The sequence below is a fragment of the Ochotona princeps genome, chromosome 8 (assembly GCF_030435755.1).
Source record: "Ochotona princeps isolate mOchPri1 chromosome 8, mOchPri1.hap1, whole genome shotgun sequence".
Taxonomy (NCBI): domain Eukaryota; kingdom Metazoa; phylum Chordata; class Mammalia; order Lagomorpha; family Ochotonidae; genus Ochotona; species Ochotona princeps.
The window spans coordinates 55,172,895-55,199,665 of NC_080839.1; the positions used below are offsets into that span (position 1 = coordinate 55,172,895).

The 26,771-nt window shown below is 42.6% G+C and overlaps 2 protein-coding genes across 2 annotated transcripts in view; one reads left to right on the plus strand and one right to left on the minus strand.

Moving 5' to 3' along the window:
• PRKD3 (protein kinase D3) overlaps positions 1–10,331 on the plus strand; it is a 56,220-nt gene extending 45,889 nt beyond the window's left edge. Inside the window, exons 13-18 of the mRNA XM_004582732.4 lie at positions 1,842–1,948; positions 2,883–3,044; positions 3,263–3,361; positions 4,835–5,102; positions 6,365–6,450; positions 9,831–10,331. Coding sequence (XP_004582789.2) covers positions 1,842–1,948; positions 2,883–3,044; positions 3,263–3,361; positions 4,835–5,102; positions 6,365–6,450; positions 9,831–10,004 — 896 coding nt within the window. The 3' untranslated portion in view covers positions 10,005–10,331. The remainder of the gene's footprint in view (positions 1–1,841; positions 1,949–2,882; positions 3,045–3,262; positions 3,362–4,834; positions 5,103–6,364; positions 6,451–9,830) is intronic.
• A 4,396-nt stretch (positions 10,332–14,727) lies between these two features.
• On the minus strand, positions 14,728–26,767 carry NDUFAF7 (NADH:ubiquinone oxidoreductase complex assembly factor 7). Its single transcript, XM_058668070.1, has 10 exons — positions 26,625–26,767; positions 26,306–26,469; positions 25,053–25,133; positions 24,163–24,273; positions 22,325–22,538; positions 21,116–21,174; positions 20,402–20,512; positions 16,915–17,058; positions 15,471–15,644; positions 14,728–15,008 (listed from the first exon to the last, which is right to left on the minus strand). Exons 1-10 carry the CDS (start codon positions 26,677–26,679, stop codon positions 14,793–14,795), a joined length of 1,329 nt encoding a protein of 442 aa, XP_058524053.1. The 5' UTR covers positions 26,680–26,767; the 3' UTR covers positions 14,728–14,792.
• Between the last annotated feature and the right edge of the window lie 4 nt (positions 26,768–26,771).

The window sequence follows — 26,771 nt, forward strand, 5'->3', positions numbered from 1 at the left end:
CAGCTGTAAACTTTAAGAAGTAACAAAGAGGGCTCGGCAGCATGGCCTAGTGGCTAAGGTCCTCGCCTTGATCCCATATGGCCGCTGGTTCTAATCCCGGCAGCTCCACTTCCTCTCTATCTCTCCTCCTCTCAGTATATCTGACTTTGTAATAAAAATAAAATAAATCTTAAAAAAAAAAAAGTAACAAAGAATCAGAAAATTAGTTGTGCAATAGTCTCTATCTTGTAGCTCACACATGCACATGTCTGTGGGGTGAGAATGATTTCAAGTTGATACTGAGCTATGGGCTTGTGCACTGGAGCTTTCGGCACAAATGGTGCTATTTGTCTACTGCTGGTTTTGTCAGATCTGAACACCTGATGCCAACCAGCTCTGATACTGGTAAAATCATTATGCCTCAGTGTCTTCAGTTGTCCCTTGGAGCTAATAAAAGATGGCTCGCGTAGTTTAAGCAAATGTATAGGAGGTACTTAATAAGCCATGATCAAGTAAAATCATTAAACTCTTGTCATTCCTTGTCAAGACTGTTAAAAGTAGTCTTTTGGTTGGCCTGTTTGCTTCCTGATTGCCCTGCTTGCACACTAGTCTTAATCTTTCAAAAAACTCACTTCTCTCCCCACACAGAGCCCCAAGGCTTATCGTTGCCTACAAATCCAAGGCCAGTTTTCTCTGTGGCTGTGAGGCCCAGGGGATTGCCCCAGGTTGTCCAGGCTCCTGTCTAACTGTACTTTTTGGCCTCCTAGTTGTTTTCTTTGCCTTCCAGAGGTGCTTATGTGCATTTGTATCTTTGCCACTCGTTTCCCATCTGTCCCTCCAGTGAGCATCTTTCCAGATCACAGGCCCACGGAAGGACTGTTTCTAGGCAGACACTTGTCTCCAGTCCTACCACTCCATCAAGTAAAACTAATTGCTGCCTCTAGGTGCACGTAATACTTATTATCGAAATTTCTATCACAGTATTTGTAATGGTTTCAGTTTAGAATATTATCATCCATTTGAGCTTTCTTTGAGGTTAGGCTGAGAGACCTAGTAGCTATCATTTTGTTTGACACAGCAATAACCCAGAACATTGTTTTAATAGGCATATGTCAACATTTAATATTTGCATCTTCAAACTTCTTAGTTTTAAGATTTGTGACATCTTTAGTGAATCCTGTCTACTCGAAAGGACTGAAAACTGCCCGTGGTACCTTTGGCTGCCTACATGTGCTGACTTGCCAGTTAGAGTTTTATGCCCTTGAGACAGATAGAGAATGTGAATCACATATTGGCTAAAGAAAAAAATTGATCATCATTTCACCACTTCACCCACAGTGCCTGAAACACTCCCTGGAGTATACCAGTATAACTTTGAATGAAAGAAGGAATGCTTTTAGGTTACACACTTCTACCTGATAAATTTATATCACGTTTCTTGAATATAAGGACCCTGACTTTGGGGAATAATAAGTAGCTAAAAGCACCCTGATGATTGAGCTTAGAAAAAAATATATTAACTCATTAGCATATTTTCATGTTGACAGAGTGTTTGAAGAACAGATCAGGATATTTAGCTATAGTTTATCTTAGATAGTATATTACTTCTCAGCAAACAGGTTCATTCAGATTTTCTGTCATTTCAGATAATGAAGCTGTCTTTATTAGGGACAAGAACTAGAAAGGAAAAACATAAATTACTTCTTGAAATTAAAATTAAGTGAAATAATATGGATAAGAAAAATGAACCAAAGAAGAAATGCAAGAGTAAATATATACAAATTTAAGTTTATGGAAATTTTTATGTCATATCTGAGAAATTTACTTTTTTCTTCCTTCTCCTATTTATTTTTTCTTAATAGGAAAACATAGAAAGACTGGAAGGGATGTGGCAATTAAAGTTATTGATAAGATGAGATTCCCCACAAAACAGGAAAGTCAGCTCCGAAATGAAGTAGCTATTTTACAGGTAAAAAAAAAAAATGACATGTGACTTACCTACCAGTTTTTGATTGAGTTTGTTTAGTATGGAAGTAAGAATAACTGTCTTTTCAGCCAGTACCAGGCTGCTCTGGTAACAGCTGTGTCGTATGTCTAGAACAAATCTAGCATTGTTTATTTGTTTCTTTAAGATTGCTTTCGCTTTTCCAAGTCTTTGTGTTTCCACATTCATTTTAGTATTTTTTTTTTAACAAAATAGTTGAAAAAGCTCTCCATCTCTTACCCCACCCTTGCCCCATTTTTCAGAAAAACACCCACACACAAAACTAAATCTTGAGGCCCAGGACCCATGCAATGACTCAATTAGTTTATCCTCTGCCTATAACCCAGCATCCCTTATGGGCACTAGCTCATGTCTTGGCTGTTCTACTTTGACCCAGCTCCGTGCCTGTGGCCTGGGAAAGCACTGCAGGATGACCCAAAGCTGTGGAACCTTGCACCCACGTGGGAGACCTGGAGGAGGCTCAGCTCTGACCACTGCAGCCATGTGGGGAGTGAACCAGTAGATGGAGGATCTTCCTCTCTTACTCTCCCATCTCTAAATCTGCCTTTCCCTCAAAACAAATTTTTAAAAGATTATTAATAATAATAACAATAATAATAATAAAACCAGCCTGAAATCAAGTTGGAGCATAGGGGAGATATGTCAAAATAACAAGTAGCCAACCTATGCAGAAAAATTTTAAAAAAATGCTACCGTGGAGAGAGGACTACAAATCCTTGGAGTTGGAAGGAAAGATGGTTCTCCCCTCTGTGCAGCTACTGTCTGGACTCAACTTGAAATTCAGAGCCTAACCCTTTTTATTGATTGTAATTCTTTGATCTTTTTTTACTAAGCTGCTTTTCTTTTGGTGCCATTTATTTTATGCAGTCAGTTGTAAATATCCTGCAAACTCTTTCAGAATTTACACCATCCTGGGATTGTAAACTTGGAATGTATGTTTGAAACCCCAGAACGAGTCTTTGTAGTAATGGAAAAGCTGCATGGAGATATGTTGGAAATGATTCTATCCAGTGAGAAAAGCCGGCTTCCAGAACGAATTACTAAATTCATGGTCACACAGGTATTTCGATTCTTTTCTGAACTAGTAAATTGAAATTTCAGAGAATTAAGTAGTTTTACTTTTATATCTTGGGACACCTGAAACAAACAAATGCCTTCAGGTAAATCTTGGTGAACTGTAGTGGAAATGTGCAAAATTGTACCACTCAAGGAATTATACTGGGGCGTAACCAAGATTTCCTAGCCATTGAAAACAAAATCTTTCTTCTTTAATAACAGATACTTGTTGCATTGAGGAATCTACATTTTAAGAATATTGTGCACTGTGATTTAAAGCCAGAAAATGTGCTGCTTGCATCTGCAGAGCCATTTCCTCAGGTAAGGTGTCCTCTGGAAGCATCGCTTTGTCTGGATAACATGTTTGTTTTGAAGGCAGGGTGCTAAAGGGGGCACAGGGGAGAGAACAGTGACCTTCTCCTCTGCCTCACCACTAAATGGCTGTAATGGCCACTTAGGCCAGGTTGAAGCCTGCACCTCAGAACTCCATCTCCAACACGGTCATCCAGAAAAGCATGTCAGGGTGCATGTCACTGAAATAGCAAGTGAATACACCTTTGTTCTCCGCTCACTGTAATACTTCTTGTTCCATTTTTACCATATGTGCTGCCAAAGCAAGCACCATACTGTCTTCTAGAGGCCAAATTGCGTCTCTTAAGTTATGTAATGTTTTTACTGCAGACATTTCTTTTAGTCACATCACTTCCTCTGTGAAGGTCTTGGCATTTGTTTATTCAGTATGGGTTTGTCACCCCAACCTGAACTTCATAAAAATGTGGCCTGATGGGGCTGCCATTATGGTGACAAGTGGATTCCACTGCCTCCCTGTGTTAACATCACAAAAAGTAACAAGATAAGTTTCTTAGTTTGCCAACATCACACTTGTAGAACTCCATAGTCATAGTAGCCACTGTGACTTGCCTTCAGTAATGACTAGTAAATTGTTGCACATAGAAAATGCTAGTACTCTTCTTTACTGGAGAATTCTCCTGCTGTTCATGTTAGTAGGTATCTCTAATATTCCTCAGTTTACTTGCCAGTTTACACTGTGATGTGACAATAGATTCTGGGGTTAAGCAAAAATAAAGAATGCTTTTCTATATTACAACTTAATTTTTTATTCAACATTTATTGAGTGTGTGTTTAGACAGTGGTGAGGATTCAGAAATGAGACACTTCTGCTCACTTCAAAGTCAGAGTTATAGAGAGGAGAGACCTCTTCCATTCACTAGTTTGCTCCCCAGATAGCCACAGTGCACTATGCCGGGCCACGCTGGCACCTCGTTTACTCCAGGGCTCCCATGTGGGTGGTAGGAACCCAAGCACTTGGGCCACATTCCACTGCTGTTCTCAGGCCATTAGCAGAGAGGTGGATCAGAAGCAGAGCAGTGGGGTTCAAAGCAGTGCCCACATGGGATGCTGGCATCACAAGCAGTGAGTGGCTTTATTTGCCTTATCCCACAGTGCCCACTCAAGCAGCTTCCATTTCATTAAATCACCAAACACTGGAATACCACTGTAGTATTTGGCCTTCTGGAACTTAAAAGTCCTAAAGTTGGAATAAGTACTAGAGAACTAGGAAAGCTCTTCATTCTATGGTAGTCAGAATTTCAGTGCTATAAATGTATCTGGTTTGGGGGAAAGGATGTTTTTGCTGTTTGAGATTCATAATGTTCAGCAAGTGCACTGAAGTAATAGAGTATCATGTGGGGACATTTGGGTATTTATATGATATAGATTGACACACCATTTTACATAAGTTGTAACAAAAAATAATGTAACTCTGATTTCCAGGTGAAGCTATGTGACTTTGGATTCGCTCGCATCATCGGAGAGAAGTCCTTCAGGAGGTCTGTAGTGGGAACTCCAGCGTACCTAGCCCCGGAGGTTCTCAGGAGCAAAGGCTATAACCGCTCCCTGGATATGTGGTCCGTGGGGGTTATCGTCTACGTGAGCCTCAGCGGAACATTTCCTTTTAATGAGGATGAAGATATAAACGACCAAATCCAAAATGCTGCATTTATGTACCCACCAAATCCATGGAAGGAAATCTCTGGAGAAGGTAAAAAAAATTATTTTTCTTGTTAATCTAAATATCTTTGAGATCCCAAATCAGCCTATCTCTTCTGACTTTTATTACCATCTCCCATTCATTTTTCAAACTGTATTAACTAGCAGTTGTTGAGCTCTCATCTTTTGATGTTGTCTGTTCTAGTTCTGGCACTCTCTTAAAGACCTTAAAGGGTTCCCAGGTATAGTTCTAATCTACGCCCTTGCCATCTCATGCTGAACTACTAAAATCAATTTAACTATCCAGCCACCATTGTCAAGTCCATCTCCAAGAAACACTACACACATTGGGCTTCCCTTTGACCACACTACAACTGCTGCCCAAACTCGGGGACCTTTTTACCTTGTGGCTCGGATATGACATCTTTCCTGACCACTCCTGTGCAAAAAGATCTACTCACAGTAACAGCTGCACATTTTTCTTTCGCATTCCAACTCTGAATAACTGACTTTTCTAGTCTTCAGAACAAGATGGTAATTACTGGGAGCCGTGTGGTTCAGCTCCTTTTCCTCAGCAGACGCCCCATTTTGTTTTCATGTCTCCTAAGGACCCTTCTGGGAATCTTAATTCAATTGTTTCTCCTGCTAAAGGCTTTAACGAGTTCAGCTCTTCATTCTGTACCCACTTGGTCCTCTTCAGTTTACTGATACTAACAGGAAGGAACTTAAACCACTTAAAATCTACGAGCTGAGGGACACCCTGGCCTAGAGTTAGCCAGCTTTTAGAAAAGTTAGGCCTTTTTTGTTTCTCCAAAAACGCTGGCCCTAATCCTAGCAACTACTTGGGCCATGAGCAAGGCGCTGGACTGGAAGTGGGGCAGCCAGGGAACACACACACACCCCTAGATGGAATCCTAGTGTTACAAGGGGCAGCCCAACCCACTAGGCCAGAACACTGGCTCCTTAGTTTCATCTTAATTTCATTTTGAACTAAACAAAGTTTAGTTTAGTAATTGACCATATAGCGAGAAATTTGTTAGCAGAAGACCCAGATTCCAGTCTGGGCAGTCTAGGAGCAAAGTGTCCATATATTTACCCTGTACTTTTTATTGCCTTCTTAAAATAAAATTCTGACAGGTGCACTTAATTCAGAAAACATGTATGTGTCATTTTATGTGTTGGCTTAAAGCCTATGTCATTAAGAAACAAAAACCCCTCATTCTGATTTTTCCGGTGAGTAAACTGCCTTCTTAGCAGTGCCACAGATTAGGATGGTGTACACAGAGTCATACATCTAATTTTGTCTCGTTTTAGCAATTGATTTGATAAACAACCTGCTTCAAGTGAAGATGAGAAAACGTTACAGTGTTGACAAATCTCTTAGTCATCCTTGGCTACAGGTAAAGAAAATACATATTATCTCTCTTTAGCTGTCTTCATTTGAACAGTTCACTAAGGTAGGTTCCTAATGAAATCATTCTGAGATAATTGGATTCTGCACATTTCTTCAGATAATATAACTGCCATTCCAGGAATAGCTTATGAGAGCTGAATTTCTCTCCAAATATTGTATACAGTACATCATTCAAATCAGTATTGACAGGCATTTCGACTGCCACGTCCTGCAAACACTGACTTCACTTTCTTAGGGCCTTCATGTGTTCATCTGACCTTTATGAGATTAGCCTGATATACTACTTTGTCAAGTCAATTTTATTAGATAGTCACTATAAGGCTTGTTTTTCTGTTAAAGTGACAATGTGCCTGTTTAAATGTTATAATTAACTGCCTCGAAATCTGTCAAAAGACAGGATTATGGGCCCAGCATGGTGGCCTAGCAGCTAAAGTCCTCGCCTTGAACAGGATCCCATATAGGCGCTGGTTCTAATCCCGACTGCTCCACTTCCCATCCAGCTCCCTGCTTGTGGCCTGGGAAAGCAGTCGAGGATGGCCCAAAGCCTTGGGACCCTGCACCCGTGTGGGAGACTTGCAGAAGGTTCCTGGATCCTGGCTTTGGAACAACACAGAACCAGCCGTTGTGGTCACTTGGGGACTGAATCATCGCACAGAAGATGTTCCTCTCTGTCTGTCCTCCAATTTGTGTATATGCCTTTCCAATAAAAATAAATCTTTTAAAAAAAAAAAAAAAAGGACTACAAGCTTCGGTAGTAGAGAAATCTTAGAGAATTGTTTTAAAAAGACTGAGGGATACAGTTCACTTAAAAGCAAATGCAATCAAGTTATTAAACTATCATTATTTTCCAAGAGACCACAAATAGCCAAAGCTATCCCGAAGAATAAAAATAAAGCTGAAGGAATCACAATTCCAGACCTCAAGACATACTGTGGGGACAGTGGTCATCAAAACAATCTGGTACTGTTATAGAAACAGAGATCAGTGGAATTCCAGAGGAGAGCCAACACATGTACAACCAACTACTCTTTGACAAGATAACAAAAATGATCTGGGTAAAAAGCTGAGTCTGCAACAAATGCTATTAAGACAACTGGATGGAAGAACGGAGAGACAAGAAGCAAGATTCCCACTTGTCACCATATACAAAAAGAAGCACTAAATGGATCAAGAACCTAAATTTGCACTCAGAAACCATCAAACTATTAGAGAAAAATATAAGAAACAATCTATAAGATATAGGCATTGGTGAAGATTTCTTAGAAAGGCCATCAAAAGCACAGGCAGTCAAACCTAAAATGAACAGATGGGCCTACAACAAACTAAGAAGCTTCTGCTCAGCAAAGGAAACTAAAGAGAAGAAGCAACCAGCAGAATGGGAGAAAATCCTTACACACTCCACAGCAGATAGGAGACTAATATCTAGGATTTATAAAGAACTTCAGAAATTCAGTGAAAAAATGGGGGGGGAGGGTAGGAAAGCAGGCATTTTTCAAAAAAATAAATCCAAATGCCCAATAGACAAATGGAAAAGAAAAAGGTCAGGCTCCCTAAGTATTAGAGAAACACAAATGAATACAAGTTTAGGTTCTGCCTAATGCCAGCGAGATTGGCCTACATTCAGAACTCTACTAACGACACTTGCTGGTGTGGATGTGGGGCGAAAGGTGCCCTTCTTCCCTGTTGGTGGAGTGTAGGCTAGTATTACCACTATGGAAGTCAGTATGGACAGTGCTAACAGAACTGAAAATTGATCTGCCATATGATCCAGGTATCCCACTTTTGGGAACATATCCAAACAAAGTGAAATGTGAAAGTGACCTGCAACCCTAAATTCATAACAGGCCAGTCCACACATAGTGAGTACATGGAAACAACCTAGATGCCTATCAAAAGAGGAATAGCTAAAGAAAACAGTGGTACATCTACTCTGTGCAATTGTACTCGGCTGTTAAACTACTCAGCCATTTTAACAGAATGGTCCTAACTGCAAACCATTATGCACAATGAAATAAGCCAATCCCAAAAAGACAAATACCATATGTTCTTTCTGATATAAGGCAACCTTCATGCAAAATACAAAACAAAAAGATATGCAGGTAAACATGGATATACATATATTCTTGTAGATGAACTAAAATGAGTCTAGCATACTGGGCAGTGAAAATACACTGCAGTATGCATCTCTACTACGGAATAAATAAACTTAATTAGGGGCCCTGATACACTAGCTCAGCTGACTTATCCTCCACCTCCAAGTGCCTGCATCCCATATGGGCACCAGTTTGCGTCCTGGCTGCTCTTTGTCTGGTCCAGTTCCCTGCTTATGGCCTGGGAAAGCAGTCGAGGACAGCCCAAGCCCTGGGAACCCTGCACCCACGTGGGAGACCCAGAAGAAGCTCTTGGGGCCTGGCTTTGGATTGGCTCAGCTCCGGCCATTACAGGCATCTGGGGAGTGAACAAGCAGATAGAAGATAGAGAGATAAGGAGAGACAGAAACATCTTCTATCTTCTTGTTTATTCTTCAAATTTCTGTGTATAAATCTGCCTTCCCAATAAAAATAAATGTTTTTTAAAAAGTTAAATATACTTTGACAGTATGATAGATTTTTCTACTATTGCCTGTATCTACAAATGCCTTGATACACTTAAATGGCAGAAAGTTGGACTTGTGACTTATTCTATTGTAATAATGTAAAGAAAAATAGTGAGAGAGACAAATGGGAATTGGAGGGAGAAATCCCTATACTTACAAAACTGTGTCATGGGAAATAATACATTTAAACATTATCATGAGATTCTGAGTACACTGCCCTGTTTTGAGGAGTGAAGTCAAGGCCTCTGACACTGTAGCGCCAACTGTTTCAGGGATTGTTTCCAGCAACTTCCAATGCCTGTAGCAGATATTTTTAAAGGTTTTATTATTTGAAAGGCAGAATTAGGGAGAGAAGGAAGAGACAGAAGAGCTTCCATCCACTGATTCCCTTCCCAGTTGACCACAGCAGCCTGAGCTGGGCTGGTTGGGAGCCTGGAGCCTCCTCTGGGTCTCCTACACAGGAACAGGGCCCCAAGGCTTTGGGCCATCTTCTGCTGCTTTCCCAGGCCATTACAGGAAGCTGGACAGGATGTAGAGCAGCTGGGACTCGAACTGGCACCCATATGGGATGTCAGCACCACAGGCTCAGGATTAGACTGCTATACCATGGCACTAGCTCTTAAAAATGTACATGTTTAATATTGCTAATTAGAACCTACTATATACTAAAAACTAAGAGTTATCAATTATTTGACTAAAATGCCAAGTACAAAAGCACAGTTGAAAATAATTTATTTTATGATTTATAATCACTTCTTTTTTCTTCCCAGGACTATCAGACTTGGCTTGACCTTAGAGAATTTGAAACACGCATTGGAGAGCGCTACATTACACATGAAAGTGATGATGCTCGTTGGGAAATCCATGCGTATACTCACAACCTGGACTACCCCAAGCACTTCATAATGGCTCCCAATCCCGATGATATGGAAGAAGATCCTTAATTATCAATGGGCTAACTTCAGGAAAGAGGAATTTTACTTTATGGAGCGACGTTTGGCAACGTAACTGTTTGTAGGCGGTCAATGTGAAACAATGCAAAGACATGCAGACATAAGTTAACGAACAAGTGCTAACAGTCCTATAGTTCATAATAAGGAGGTTCAAGGGGACAGCTACATAATACAAACAAACAGTGGAATTAAAATGAAGCTTTTTATAAACTTTTATAACAAGCAATAACTGGTCTATTTTTTTCTAATTTTTTTTCCTTCACTTTAATACAATAATGCCACTTAATTTATCTTCCCTTTCCTGTTCTTACAGTTTTTTTGTTTTTTGTTTTTTTTTTTTAGATTTAGTTATTTTTATTGGAAAGGCGGATATAGAGAGAGGAGGAGAAACAGAGGAAGATCTTCCATCCGATGGTTCACTCCCCAAGTAGCCGCAACAGCCGGAGCTGAGCCAATCCGGAGCCAGGAGCCAGGAGCTCTTCCGGGTTTCCCACAAAGGTGCAGGGTCCCAAGGCTTTGGGCTGTCCTTGACTGCTTTCCCAGGCCACAAGCAGGGAGGTGGATGGGAAGTGGGGCTGTTGGGATTAGAACCGGCGCCCATATGGGATCCCGGCGTGTGTAAGGCAAGGACTTAAGGCACTAGGCTATCGCGCTGGGCCCCTAGAATATTTTTTTTAAAGGCAAGCTGGCATCCAGTTATTACCTAGTTTGACCAAATCAAAGAGCTGTAAGGTTTATTAATAACTGAGCAGGTTTGCATTTAAGCAATAACTGTGAGGCTACCAATATGTGATGTACTCGAGATTCATTGTGTAATCAATCTTGAAGAAACTGAAAGGTTTTTCCTGGCTACCTAATAAGGGAGTGTTGGAATATTTTACCTTTTCTTAGGTCAATCAAAACTCTGAAACAGTGATTCCTGATGTCTGTTTCGGAGCTGCATCAGTCCATAAAGCTAAGGGTATTATGAGTTATTATCAGCACAGCAAATTTAAAATAATTATTTCATTTTATAGTTCAGCTCCATTAGTCATCTATTTTTAAACATGCTAGTAATGCAGTTTTAAGATCCCTCATCTGAGATACTTGGGACAAGAGTGGTTTGGATTTTGAAGTTTAAATAATTTTGGAATATTTTCAGACAACCATCTGAGCCTCCCCGATGTAAAAATCCAAAACCCTAACATTTTAAGATTTTCTGATTAGGAATTCTCAATTCATATTTTCCCTGAAGAAAATTTAAAATCTAAGACCATTCACTTGTAAGAAACCAAGAGTTTTTTGGTTATATTCCTTGGTAGTCATAATTGTTTTTTCTTTCTCCAGTATACAAAAAGCAAAAATGCATCAGAAAATCTGGGTATGAGTCTTGGCTCCATGTGTTAAGTACATTGGTCTGGGCAAGCAGCAATCTGAGTGTTTAGTCTTTTGCTATATAAAAAAAAAATCTTAATTCTTGCTTCTACTTTTGTCCCAGCACGGCCATGAGTGTCAGGTACATTTGTATTCAATAAGCTAAACAATGTACAGATTCTAACTTCCACTGCAGACTGAGTTGGGGGACAGAGGAATGGGCTGCGATTTACAGCTAACGGTGAGAGTGAGGGCCTCTGGAGGTGCCCGGGGCTGCTCTGCTCTGACAATGTCCTGCAGAGAACAGGGGCAAGCATTTGTTAGGCGGTGTCCCAATATTCTAAAATCTTCATGTACAACACAACCACCAGCACGTGATAAGCACATTATGAACCTTACCCTAAAGGTAAGGAGACTGACACTCTGGGTGTAGATCTGAACGTAGGCTGTGTAACTCCTGTGTCTCTCAACTTCCCAACCATGAAGCTGTGCTGTCTACGCAGAAGTACTTCCCAGACATTCTATACATGTGGATAACCTGTTCTCATAGAAAAGATTAAACCAAATTAATTTTGAAAACATTTTGGAAATGTATTTTCTCTGTCATAGAGAACAGCTTCTCCAAATTTCTACGGTGTAAGTTTATGTCATTGTGTCCAAAGTGAAATGATTCTGAGTTAACAGACAACCTACTGTAGTCTTACTACAGAGAGAGAAAGCTAACTGGAATGATGTTCATTAGCTATACTTAGATAATCAAACTCTACAAGCCATGAAATTAATTGCACTCTTTTTTTATTATTGTTGAATACCTAAGAAGTTTTCTAAAAAATGGTGTAAAGGACTGTCAGATAGTTTGGAGTTGAACAGTGACTCCGTTGACTCCGGATGCTGTATAATCTGCATAACCTTTTGTCTTGAAGTTAAACTGTGTTTGTATAAGAAATAATTGTTTGCTAAAAACATTTGATAATGTACAAAGTAGTCTATAATGACACTGTTCAGTACATTTATATTTTTTGTTACACCCAACTTTTTGTAAATATCTTCAAAGAAGCTTGATAATAAAATGTATTTGTGTATCACCACACATGTGAAAACCTGAACATGTCTCTAAGTAGAAGTGTCCAAAGAACATTTTAGCTGTTTTTCCCCCAGGGCTTAGCAATAAAACTGTTTTGAAACAGTATTTATAAATGGAACTAATGCTATATTTAAGAATACTGATTTTTTTTAACCTATCAAAAATAAAAAACAATTATTGTTACAATTTTATACTAACTTTGGGGTAATTATCTGGAAGTCTCATTTCTGGGAATGAAAGTTTGGGATGATTATAAGTTTTTCAGGAACTATAACCAAATACTCAACTCAAAATTGCCAGTATAATTTCACAAGTTCTAAGAAATAAGGCACTGACTCCTTCCTGTTAATTTTTAAAACCATTACATATTTGGGAGGAGCCAACTATGAACGTTTTCATCTTTCTAAAATTCTCCCTATCAAGGACATAATATGGAAACAGTAAGAGTCAACAGGGAGCCAGCACTGTGGTGTAATGGGTAAACGCAGCACCTGCAACATCAGCATCCCATATGGCACCAGTTCACATAAGTCCTGGCTCCTTCAACGCTGATCCAGCTCCCTGCTCATGGCACCAGGTAAGAGCAGAGAAGACCCAAGTGCCTGGCAAGTTCCTAGCTTTAACCCAGCCTATCCCAGCTATTATGGCCATTTGGGGAGTGAACGAGCACATGAAAGATCTCCCTGTGTCTATCTCCATCTCCTACTTCTCTCTCTCTCTCTCTCTCTCTCCTGATTCTGCCTTTCAGATAAATTTAAAAAAATAAAATAAACCTCTGGGGGCGTTGGGAGGGAATGTGACTACCAACAGTCTAGAACAGGGCAGCATCTGAAAAATGAGGTGTCTGTCATCCTTTAGAGTGAGACACAGAATGCTAGGCTGGTTCTGTTCAGCAGAAGCAGCAATAAAATGCAACAATTACTGTTCTATGAACGAATCTCCAATATAGTTAAAACAAAAACTCAAGCTTTTTGCCAGTATTTTTTCTTTTATTTTGGTAGATGGCAGTCAAGGGATCTCTTACCTGCCAGTTCGTTCTCCAGACATTCCCCAGTAGCTAGGGCTGCGCGTGGCAGGCATCAAGGACCTGAGCCAACCGCAGTGCACGGTAGCAGGAAGCTGGAAGTAGAACTGGGACTAGAACCCAGACACTCTGATAGGGAGAGTAGCATCCCAAGTGGTCCGAACTTCCTAACTGCTGTGCCAAACACCTGCCCCTGCCCTGTAAATATATGTCTCAAAGTAAACACAAAAAAATAAAACAGGGAAATAATACTTCTTTTAGTTATCAAAAAGTAAGGGCAAATGAGTTCAATTTAGAAAACTATTTCTCTGGTTAGCATTTGCCTAGCAGTTTGGGCACTGTAGTTCCATTCTGGAATACACCTGGGATTCATTCATGGCTCTGGCTCCTTGTCCCAGCGTCCGTAAAGCAGACCCTGAGAGGACACAGTGACAATTCAAATAACTGGTTTTCTGCTACCCACATGGGAGACCTGCTCTGAATTGCTGGCCCCAGGAATTTTTTTTTAATGTGACAAATAAGTGTTTTTATTTTTTTTTTTTTAAAGATTTATTTTTATTGCAAAGCCAGATATACAGAGAGGAAGAAAGAGAGGAAGATCTTCCAACCACTTCACTCCCTAAGTGGGCGCAACGGCTGGAATTGAGCTGAGCCGAAGCCAGGAGTTAGGATCTCCCACACAGGTGCAGGGTCCCAAAGCTTTGGGCCATCATCAACTGCTTCCCCAGGCCACAAGCAGGGAGCTGGATGGGAAGCAGAGCCGCCGGGATTAGAACTAGCACCCATGTGGGATCCCAATGCATGCAAGGTAAGGACTTTAGCTGCTAGGCTTCCATGCTGTGCTGAGCCCTAACTTTAATTTTTACTAGTAAAATTAGACAAAAAGTTAGACAAAGAGTGCAAACACCAACTCTCCCCTCATTTCCCAATTATTGATTATCTGGTGTCTTTGCCTTATTTCCTGTATATAAATACATATCACAGCACAGAAAAACAGCTATTACATGCTAGTATGCTAGTCTGTTTGAAACTACTCTGTATTTATTTAAAGGCAGCTTTCCTCCTTCAACAAAAAAAAGGAATATTAACTAGAAATCTCTTTACCTGCTTTTTACTTTTTAAACCCTGGAGATCTTAGTCAGAAAATACTCTTCAATAAGAGCTGGACTGAAACTTCTATAATTTGTTACTATAGATAATATGTGCTATTTTATTGACAGTGAAGAAATAAAATGGCACTTATGTTACCTTCAGACTATGCAATGGGTTCCCTTTATTTTGATTTCTTGGGCAGACAGAGTAAAAGGCCAGGTAAGTATCAACGCCAAGTAAGTTCAGCAAACCCAGCCACCGGCGACACGGAGGGCTTTGGTGGCCGAGCCTCCGTCTGGTGATTTCCGCCATGCACCCTCTGATGAGGCAATAGTGCAAAAAAGTGAAATCTGTCTCCCATCTTCTTAGGGTTCATCAGCATATCATACCCCTGAAGTAAGTGCTGCTTAACTGATGACTCATGGGATTTATCTAAAAGAATCTGAAAAAAAAAAAAAACTTACTTAGAAAAGAACTAATAGAAAAGATTCACAAGTTATCTGCAGCAGGACTCAACATGTGATTTCCAGTCACTTGCTTAAGCAGCATGGATGGATGTTTGTTCAATAACAGGTTGCAATGACCCAGAGCTGTTGGTTTGCATTTTTAACAAATACCCTAAGTGGTTTGATCTCCAAGGTTTCAGGGTCCTTGGAAGAGCCCTGTGAAATTCATATCCTTGACCGTCGTTTTCTCGGTAAACATGAACAGTACATGAAGTTTTCATTCTGGTTCCTGGAGACTCACCAGGCGTCCTCCAATCCAGCTCTCTGACTGCCCAATTCCACACTACCAGGAAGCTGAAACCCAAAGCATCTGTGCTGGCTGAACTTGGCATTTAGAATACTTTTGAAACACTACAAAATTAAAATATTAGTAATAGTGACGTAAAATAAGCCATTACCTTCAGCCGAACATCAATGCCCATGTTTTTTAAAAACGTTTGTTGTTTTATTGGCCCGAGAGAGGCTACTTGTGCCTGCGCCACCCTGCGTAAGTAACTAAAGTCCACGTCAGCTGTGAGGTCTGCTGTTCCTGGAGCAGTTAAGACATCGTGAAGTTTATGTCCACAAAATCCCTTAAACATAAAGAAATAGTTTTTACCCATTTGTGGTTATCATGAACAACATGATACAAACACTACCATCTTAGTACATCTTCACATTGCAGATACTTACTACAAAGGGTAATAGGCACGCCCTGGACAGTTTAAGACTGGTACTGAGTGGAGAAGCCCATTATTTCTCCAGGTAAACTCAGGTTCCTAAATGCTGGCAGTGTTCTCTCAAGGCAGGTCTGCCAACTATGCGGCTCTGAGTCCCCAAGGAAGGTTTTCTAGACTCCACCCAGACCTGCTCACTCAGAACTCTTCCAGCTTGATTTTAGATACAATAAAATCAGACATTAAGAGCCACATGTAGACAGTAAGTAGTTAAAACATACTTCAATTAAGTACCTGTACACTAAATGAAACTGATCATATTCAGAAATCATTAAGAATTAATGTTTAGGAAAGGTAAAAATACATATTAACAGGAAAAAAAGGGGGGGGGAGGAGCAAAGGCAATATATGTTCCTAGAATCGCCTATCTACAATTGACCTATACAAAGCACTGAATCTGTTAAAATTTGGTTTTCAAAAAGAAAAAAACATGCATCAAAAATCTGAATGAAAGTCTGTTTACCATACCTAGGTTAAATCTGCAAAGAAGTACCAAAAAAGCTATTAAAACAAGGCAGGAGAGTTCAAGAACAAAAACATCTTTCCCTCTGCATTCTGATGCTTACCAAAATGTACGTAGACCTGTGAGCAACGTGAACAATGCAAACCCTGCTCACTAGCACTTACACAGTGGACCTATTACAGTTAGCAAGAAGATCTAGAGTTAAGGGTGGTTAATCTAAATATTTGATATTTATAATTAATACTAAAGATGATTAAGGCTGGGTTAGTATTAATTATAGGAGATTGTAGGCTCTGCAGAGGGCAGAGATAAGATGAAGGTCTGCAGTAAGGGGCCAGCATTGTGGCACAGTGGGTCAGGCCGCTGCGTGCAGCACCAGCATCCTATATTTGAATGCCAGCTCATGTCCCAGCTGTCTCACTGTTCGTCCATGGAAGAGCAGTAGAAGATAGTCCATGGAACTCTGCCACTCCCACGAGAGACCTGGGTGAGCTGGCTTCTGCCTGGCCCAGCCGCAGCCACTGCAGCCACTTGGGAAGTGAACCAGAGAGAGACCTGTCTCTCCCCAGCTCTCTGTCCCTCTGCCTTTGTTTTAAAAAGATCTTAACGAGACTCTCACGTGCGATGCAGTCCTTACAAACCATGTCACCACACAGTACGTACTCTGAAGGTGTCTGTCTTTGTTCCATCGTGGCCATAATCTGCAATCAGCGCGGCACCTCCAGTCAGGGCGATGCGTTGGGAAAGTTCCTGAATAACAACACCAGCCTCGGGACACACTTCCACATGATCCCTTACTTCATCACACTAAAGGAACAGATGAAAGATCAAACCACACACTTCACAGAAATGCACTTTAGGGATTCTTTCAAGTCTGTCTACAATGACCATTTCTCAGTTATAATAAACTTCCTTCTTAATACAATTACATGCTCTACACTCAAGGAAATCCTTTGTATGATATACAACTCCTAGGTTGTTTCATGCCATCTACTAAGTTTGTCAGACTTCATTATCTCTTTTATAAAAATGATACACTATTTACCAAGCAGCAAAATTCCCCCCATTATCATTTCATTTATGTGAAAGTATTTTATGATATCAAGTCTTATAAATAACATACCACTTCATTAAAAACATGGAAAAGAAATTTTTATCTGCCAAAACAGTGCCTGGCACAGAACAGGCACTTAAAAACTGTCAGAGGATGTCCTGGGATCCTGGCTTCAGCCTGGGCCAGATCTGCCCGTGCAGCCGTTGGACCAGTGATGTATCCCTCCCAGCCCAGGCCTCCTCTCTAACCCAGGCCTTCAAGTAAATGAATAACACTTTGTTTTTTAAGTGATGCTGAGAGCGGCTAGCCCTGTGATGCAGTAGCTTAAGCTGCTGCCTAGAATGCACCTCTAAGCACCACCTGCCTCGCGAATGTGCCTCGAAGGGAGAGAATGAAGGCCCAGCTACCTTCTGAGTTCTTGCCACCCACAGGGGAGACCCATGGAATTCCTGATTGCTGGCTCCAGCAGGCTCAGCCCGGACCATTGCAACAATTTGAGAAGTGAACCGACTGCTGGAAAATTCTCTCCCTCTGTCACTCTACCTTTCGAATAAATCTTCAAACCATTTCAGGCATTGAGGGCACATGTGACACCACATCCAGCCTGCTTCCTATGTGAGCGCCCTGCTAACTGTTCCGCAGGAGGCAGTACTGAGTCTATCCACTGTTGCCTGCTCCAGCCCCAGCTGCGTCACATCTGGAGTAAACTAGCAGAGGAGATTCTCTTGTCTCTCTCCCATCTCCTTCTGCCTTTCAACTAAAAGAAAAAAATTTTATAATTTTTAAGTAATATAATTTTAAAGTATTTTATATTATAAAAATTGTGCTGAAAGAATAAATTATATAAATCAAACATAACAAAACAGATCCTATTAAGTATATTAGGAACCTGGGCCTGGCGTGATGGCTAAGTTAGCCAATCCTCCTCCAAGGCCAGGATCCCGTATGAGTACCAGTTTGTGTCCCAGCTGCTCCACTTCCCATCCAGCTCCCTGCATGTGGCCTGCAAGAGCAGTGCAGGACAGCTCAAAGCCTTGGGACCCCACACCCACAAGGGAAACCCAGAGGAGGCTTGAGACTCCTGGCTTCAGATCAGCGCAGCTTCGGCTGCTGCAGCCATTTGGACGGGGAACCAATGGATAGAAAATCTTTCTCTGTCTCTTCTTCTCTCTGTCAATCTGCCCTTCCGATAAAAATACGTAAATCGGGCCCGGCGCCGTGGCCTAGCGGCTAAAGTCCTCACCTTAAACACACCGGGATCCCATGTGGGCGCCGGTTCTAATCCCGGCAGCTCCACCTCCCATCCAGCTCCCTGCTTGTGGCCTGGGAAAGCAGTCGAGGACGGCCCAAAGCTTTGGGACCCTGCACCCGCATAGGAGACTTGGAAGAGGTTCCTGGTTCCTGACTTCAGATTGGCACAGCACTGGCCGTTGCAGTCACTTGGGGAGTAAATCATCGGATGGAAGATGTTCCTCTCTGTCTCTCCTCCTCTGTGTATATCTGACTTTGTAATTAAATAAATCTTTAACAAAATATGTAAATCTTTTTTTTTAAAGTATATTATGAATCCTTCTGTTAGCACAGAAAATCTCCCAGCAACAGGCCCTATAACTAGAAAAATCAGCTGACAAACCGGTGCCAGTGTCCCTGAGATCTCTATTAGCTGAGCTGTTCAAGTGTTAAGTAATTATTCAAATGAAGTGCTTACTACTTCAAAATGTAAAATGACAATAGTAACAGTTATCCACTTGACTAGCATATGTGAAGTTTTATTAAACCAAGATGACTGAAAACATTTTTTTCTTCCTTACAAAAACATCCACGAACTGCTGGTCCCTCTAACCCCTGTGCTGAACTGGCAGGTTCATCTAACAGGTGCCGAGCCGCAGGCCTCGGAGTTGCATCACACCTCTTTCCCACTGCTTACTGGTAACTTACTTACCTTTTCTGGATGTTTCTTCACACCTACTGTAGACTGTCTGTGAGGATTAAATACTGTTAAGCCATTTAACTTTTATCCTGTGAAATAAGTTACTATGGCTTCACATGAAAATGATGAAGTCACCTTCCTCTGGCCAGTCTCCTCACCACCCTCGCCTGCGCTACCACTAAGTGCCGGGCTGTGTGACACGGCCTCCTGCTAAGTCACTGCTCACTGCATCAGCGTTTAGAGGGATGCTTGGCTCCCAGGTGCTGGGGACCAGCTCCAGGTGCAGGGGCCCAGCGCTCAGTGGCTTTATGCATTCCTCAGGAGTTAGTGAGAATATGACAAAATAGAAATGCTGACAAAGTTTTAATCTGATAACCTATATTTTGCAAAAAAAAAAAAAAAAATTTCAAATGATTAGGCTTGTAAAAACTGCTTGGTTCTGCTTCTAAAGCTTCCCAAAGATCTTGAAAAACAGCAGTGATGGCACAGTAACTGGTCCCTGCCACCCACATGATGGAGTGCAGCAAGCCCAGCCCTGGTTATTGGGGACATCTGGGGAGTGAACCTGCCCGTGGGAGAGCTGTTTCTGTATCCTTCCAGTGAGTAATAAAAAAACATGACACCAAGGTGAACAGGCACCTGTGATTACTCCCTGAAGTCCTTAGCACCACTCTAGAATCAAATCAGACCTGAGTGGAGGTAGAGAAAGCCGCCACACTCTAGTCCCAAAGACAGAAATGATAATAAAACCTAATACAGTTGCCTGAGAATGAGAAAACAGAGTAAGACGAGCAGAACTGTCAGTTACTACTGTGACTTGCTCATGCCACAGACATCAGATTCCTCCGCAGTCCATGATGCTGTTACCGCCTGACAGTCAGAGGCAGAGAAGGCAAGGCACTTCCTGGGCACATACTGATTTTCCCTCTAACATGTAGCATGAAGGCCACACACTGAAGAAATGACTGGGACCCATTTTTTCCTCTTTTTCTTTTTCTTTTTTTTTTTTTTTGCCTCAAGAGCCTCTGCACTTCGTCAGCACAAACTACTCACCTGCTGCCCGCAACACTGCCTGCGAGGGAACTTGACAACCCTCACTGAGAAAGGAAGACTTGGGAGATTGTTAGCAATAAAGAAAATAGAGGAAAAAGAAACTGTATTCCTACGTGTATGAAGGCTTCAGCCGGGGTGGCACAGGGCGCCAAAACGAACCTCAGTTTATCACACTCTTGTGGGTCGATATCGATGAGCACTTCTCGCCATCCTTGGGGTGTTTTCTAAGAGACACAAAGTTCCTCACATAAATGACAAAAATTTTGTTTCTTAAATGTTTGCTGAAATAAGTCCTTCACTGCCCGTATAGCCCCTTGGCATCTTACAATCTCCCATCACCTGCTGGAAGAATTGACAATTCTTAATGATCAGAGTGGACATCTAGCCAGGCAGTAGAGACGTCCGCCTCCCACCCTGGAATACCTGGGCTGGGTTCCACTCCCACTCTGGCTCCTGTTCCACCTTCCTGCTACTGCAGACCCCGGGAAGCAGTGATGTTTCAAGCGATGGGGTCCCTGACACCCACATAGGAGACCCAGAATGAATTCCCAGCCTTCAGTTTTGGCCACTGCAGCCACCTGCAGTGAATCCACACATGGGAGACAGGCATGCGTGTGGGTACGTGCCTCAAGTTTTTGTACTCTCAACAACTGCCCCCTGAAGAGTTAATACATCATTTCCCCCCAACTATTCATGTTAATCAAACAAAAGTCAAAAATGACCTCAACAAACAATGTTCACAGACTGCATAAGTATATATTCACTCTTACAAATCAAGGCCTTTTGTTAATTGAATTAAAAAAAATGAGGTTTTTCTCCATCCATACCTGAAACTTATGCACAGGAAGAACATCGAAGAACTCGTGTGCAAGATAAAAGCTGTACCCTATTTGAAAAGAAAAAAGGTAATGTTTCAGCATCTTAAGGCAATTAATTCTCTTAAACCTTAAAAAATTAAACACCTAGCTGGCTCAGCATCGCACTCCGTGGTGCTTCCATAATCATCAACACCACTGACGTCCCCTGTTTGTAAAAAGTGACTCTGCTGGGCCCGGCGGCATGGCCTAGCGGCTAGAGTCCTCGCCTTGAAAGCCCCGGGATCCCATATGGGCGCCGGTTCTAATCCCGGCAGCTCCACTTCCCATCCAGCTCCCTGCTTGTGGCCTGGGAAAGCAGTTGAGGACGGCCCAAGGCATTGGGACCCTGCACCCGCGTGGGAGACCCGGAAGAGGTTCCAGGTTCCCGGCTTCAGATTGGCGCGCATCAGCCCGTTGCGGCTCACTTGGGGAGTGAATCATCGGACGGAGTATCTTCCTCTCTGTCTCTCCTCTGTGTATATCTGGCTGTAATAAAATGAATAAATCTTTAAAAAAAAAAAAAGTGACTCTGCTGAGCACATGGTGGTGGGGCTACCATTATTCTCACTCTTTGTGTAGCAGAGAACTGAGATTCCTGGCCTATTGGTTAGATCTCTTACTTGGTGCTAGCTCTGAAAGAAATCAGAACTCAAATGTGTTAGCTGCAAGAGAACCTCATAAAATTATCATAAAACTATCGCAGGAGGCTGAGGCCAGGAGTGGCCTGAAGGTGCCTGCCCCGAGATCATGTCCACACTGCAAGTCTCAACCAGGACTCATTCACATGAGATGCCCAACGGGGCAGGGATTTTATCACCATTCCTGCTTGCCCTGAAGGACTGCCAATGATTAAATACATACACTATACCTGTCGGCCAACATGGCTGCCTTCATCCCGATACCCTGAGCCGCCTCATCATCAGGACTGCCTCTGCCCTCAGCAGATACTAGCAAGCACAGTGGGAAGCCACATGGAACACACTGCTCCTGCAAGTCAGGCAGGGTAATCCTCTACTACAATGCTGTTTTCTAGGGGAGAAAAATACTGAACTACTTTCTGGGATAAGGGACTCGGCAAAAATAACTCCAAATCAATATGCTGATGCAAAAACAGTATGGCCACCTATCACTACTGCTTGGGGTCGCTGTTATAACTCTTCCACTAATCGACATAATTACCTTTTGGCACATCGTGCAGGTTTCGGTACCAGGAAATTGGAATCCCAGACTTAGAAAGCCCTTTCATGTACACCGGGGAGTCGGCACTGCGCTCTGACGGGGCCTTGTCTCCAGTCAGCGTCAGTGCTTGAATCTCACTCAATTTTTGGCTCACCTCCACCAGATGTATGGATATGTCACAGTTTCTCAGCACAGATCCAAGCTGACTGAACACCTAGTCACAAGAAGGAAAACAAACAAAAGCCTGGTCAAATACACTGGCAAGTAGATTTTACGTTTCCTAATCATTAACTAAACAATTTGGTAGCATTTGGTAAATATCAGGGTCTTGATGCAAGTAGGATTTGTTTCTTCACCCTTCTTGCTTTGCAGAAGCTGTTAAGAATCAGAGCCTACTAAAGTTTAAGCATAATTTATATAAAAAATGAAAGGTGTACAACTTGGCTTCCTAATGATAAATTATGTAATAACAGTCACAGCTACAAGACACTATCATATTTCCAAATTTCCTTAACTATACATTTTTTTTTACTGTTACAATATACAGAGGACAAAACAAATAGCAATTTTGTCAATATTTAATGATAAAAATTTAAGAGCAAAAACATAAAGTACATCCACATTATTCATCATCTGAATTTAATTCCCATTGTTCATTCTTCACACATTTTAATGACTGTGGATTTGATTTTTTTAATGACTTATTTATTCATTTGAAAGGCAGAGTTACAGAGAGAGGGGGAAGGAGAAAGAGAGACATCTTCTATCCAATGGTTCTTCCCTAACAGCCCAGTGTCTGGGCTTTGGCCAGCCTGAATCGGGGATCTTGCTGCAGGTCTCCCCACAGGCACAGGGGCCCAAATCCCTGGGCTATCCTGTTGCTTTCCCAGGCACATTAGCAGGAAGCTGGACTGAAAGTGAAACAGCCAGGACATGAACCAGTGGCCATACAGTATATCAGTGCTGCTAGCAGCATCTTTACCTGCTAGGCCAAAGTACCAGCCCCTGTGAACTTGATTTTTAAAGTCCTTTAAGCAAGCAAATATTATTTGAGAATTCTTACTAAATATATTCAAGTGGCTTTACCAATTTAAAGAAATTGGAAATTTACATCAGGGATTCCATTTGTTTCCTCAATTATAATGTAATCAGAATTCTTAATTACCAGTTTTATACAAATTCTTTCAAAAATGACTCAATTCCTTAGGGCATTGGGCAGAACAGTTTAGATGCCACTAGACATACTTGCTTGCCACCTGGGAGTGCACCAGCCCCGCTTCTGATTCCCACTTCCTGCTAATGGGCATCCTGGAAGATGGCAAGTGATCCTTCCTGGACTTGGGGTCCTTGTCAAGCCGAAAAGTCTGAGATGAAGGAGGTAGGGCGGAAAGCCAAGGGAATCAATTAAGTTTGCAGACTGAGAATTATAACACTCAACCCTGCTATCACTGGGCTATCACTTTGGTCCCCCAGCAGCCCACCTGGTGTTGAAGACTTGAGATGCTAGTTGTAACAGATGGGAGATGGTAGAGCTCTGTGAGATGGGGCCTACGCGGGAGCATCTCCTGTGAGGGGAGTTGATTGGGGCCTGTTCTCGAAGCCTGAGCCCAGTCACCCTGCTTCCTGGCTCACTGAGGGACCATTACCTTCCCAGGCCCTCAGCCAACACCCCCCATCAATGGGGCTGCTCAGTCTTGAGCTTCCATCTCTGAATTTATGAGCCAAATAATCTTTTCTTTGCAAAATCAGTTGCCTTAGGTATCTTGCTATTGTGACCAAAAATTGACTAACACAATATACACTGGACTTGAAAACATGCTATAATTATTACTACTCACCCTCAAAACATCTCCCACGAGGGTTCCCCTACCAGGGCCCAGCTCCACCAGTTGGAAAGCTGCATTTTTTCCAGTGGCCATCCACTCACTAATGAACCATATCCCTAGTAGCTGTGACAAGAGGGAAAAGAAAAACACATTAAAAAAGAAGTATATCACAAAATAAGATTCTACATAAATATGTGCATCATGCAAAAAGAATTTACAAACAACCGTACCTATGTAATTTAATATATATATACTTGGATATGCACGTTGGCATTCATGGAGATTATGTGACACTATAGACCATTAGAAGCTTAACCAAGGGTTATGCAAGTCCTAGGAGCCACGAGGATACCACGCATGGAAGGATAACAGCACTTGAAAGCATGCATACATATGAAATGTGACTACTCCCTTTCTTCATATTCATCTGATTTAAATAATTACATGATTCTTAGGTAGGATTAGGTTTTTTAAATACCTAGCTTCTAATGTTGCTTGTGTACCCCCTATTTCTAGTGGGAAATATTAGTTGTGTTTTTTAAAGACTTCTACTGTAACCACAGTGAACTCACTGCTGGGGGCTTTGAGATTCATCTTGATTCCACTCTCCAGGGCTCTTCGTCTCTGCTCTGCATCCGACCGTTCCCAGATTGCATCCCGTTTTCTCTTTCCCTGTCTCCTCACCTCTGTTCCTCTACTTTGCCTCTCTATCTCTCCACGACCTTTGCCCGTGCCCTTCCCACCACCTGCCTTGCGCTACAGCCCCGCCCTCTGCAGAGATGAAAAATTCAAACTCCAATGAATCAAAACATCTCATAAGACAAGTTACAGAATAATACTACTTGATCTGCTCCCAAATATTTATGGTATGAGTTTCTTTCATAATTTATATTGGATCTTACCTCCCCAAAGATCTGACTTATTTCAGGTGAAGTAACAAAATCACCTTTTTCTCCTAGCATGTCGCGGTGCACATAATATCCCTGAGGAAAAAGAGAGAACATATTGATTTTCAAAGCAGTCTTTTTAGAGCAGCCCTCAAGTTCTGCTGCCGCTTCCCTCAGCAGTAGAAACAAACCATAGCGCTTCTATCCAGAAAGTATTTTTTTCCCTCTGCACACATCTCCCCCTTCCAGTTCTCCACCCTTCCTTCATACATAGGCATTTCAGGAGTGTCTAAACAGTGACCTATGTGAGGGCATGGGCCACTGTGTTAGCTTAGTGACACAGCAGAACCCGTATGTTTTTAGCTGCACAGAACTTAAAACACAAAGAACAGTGATTGGCATTGTGGCATAGTAGGCTAAGCCTCAGCCTGTGGTGCCAGCATCTTATAGGGGAGTGTTAGTTCAAGATCTGACTGCTCCACTTCCAATCTTGTTCCCTGAAAACGCACCGTAGACAGCAGCAGCAGGCGGCCCACGTGCTTGGGCCCCTGCCACTCACTTGGGAGACCGCGCCTGGGCCAGCCTCGGCCATTGGAGCCATTTGAGGAGTGAACCAGCACGAGGAAGATTCTCCTCTCTCAACTCTGCCTTTCAAATAAGTATTTTAAAACACACAGAATGACAAAAGAAATCAACTGGAAAATACTTATCAACTGTTTAAAAGCCATGTTATATAGTAATACACACACTTCTTCACAAGCATACTAAAACCAAAATCAAGCCAAAGAAGTTTCTGGAGCAGGGATGAGTACACTGTCATCTTCATCCTGTTTCAGTCTCAACCTCATTGAACACAACAGCATCACTCAGCCAAGCGCTCAAGCCAACCAGTTCGGAAGCAGCCTGGAATTCGCCTTCCTTCCACCCTGCAGCAGCAATGCATAGGCAAACGATGTCCCCCGCCTGTCACCGCATCTGCTAGCTCACACCAAGGCCGGAGTTGCACATGTCCTCATCTCCTCTCAGCAAAAGGGGAGACAGTCCAATATTTTCTCCAAATGTCACTGTTGGGCATGCGGGTCAGAAACCCGTGCGGCGGCTTTAGCCTAGAAACACCAGCGACCTCGAGCCTCAATTCTCACCCAGAATACGCTTCCAAACACTAACAGGGACAGCGCTCCTCCCTCCGCGGACCTCGCCTCACCTGACCCATCCCTGACCGACTGACCAACGACCCGCTGCGACCCTCCTGCCCACCCCATACCTACCTTGGCTGGGTTGGTCAACACCTCCTTCATGTACTCGGCCACGGTGATGGGGCCGGTGGACTTGATTTTATACACGAGGTGCCGCAGCAACGGCGTCGCCGGGCTGCTTTCTGCCGGCTCATTCCCGGAGCTGAAGCACTGTCCTCTCCAAAGGCAGGGGATGACTGGAACGGGCACAGATCCAACGGGTTCTCCGCGAATCTCGGCATGCCCAGGCGCGCTCTCCAAGCACCCCACGGGGGACGCCCAGCCACCACGCAGCCCACGGCCTCCCCACACCGGCCCCAAGGTCCCCCGGGTGCAGAGCCCCGAGCCTTACCCGCGCGCGCCACGGCGCCCAGCGAGCCCACGCGGGACCTCACCAGGACGCTCATGCCGAGCTTCACGGGTCGCTACGCACCGACCCGGGGCTGGAGGTCGCAGCCATTTCCGGAAGAGAACACGCCCCTACCGGAAGTGCGTCACG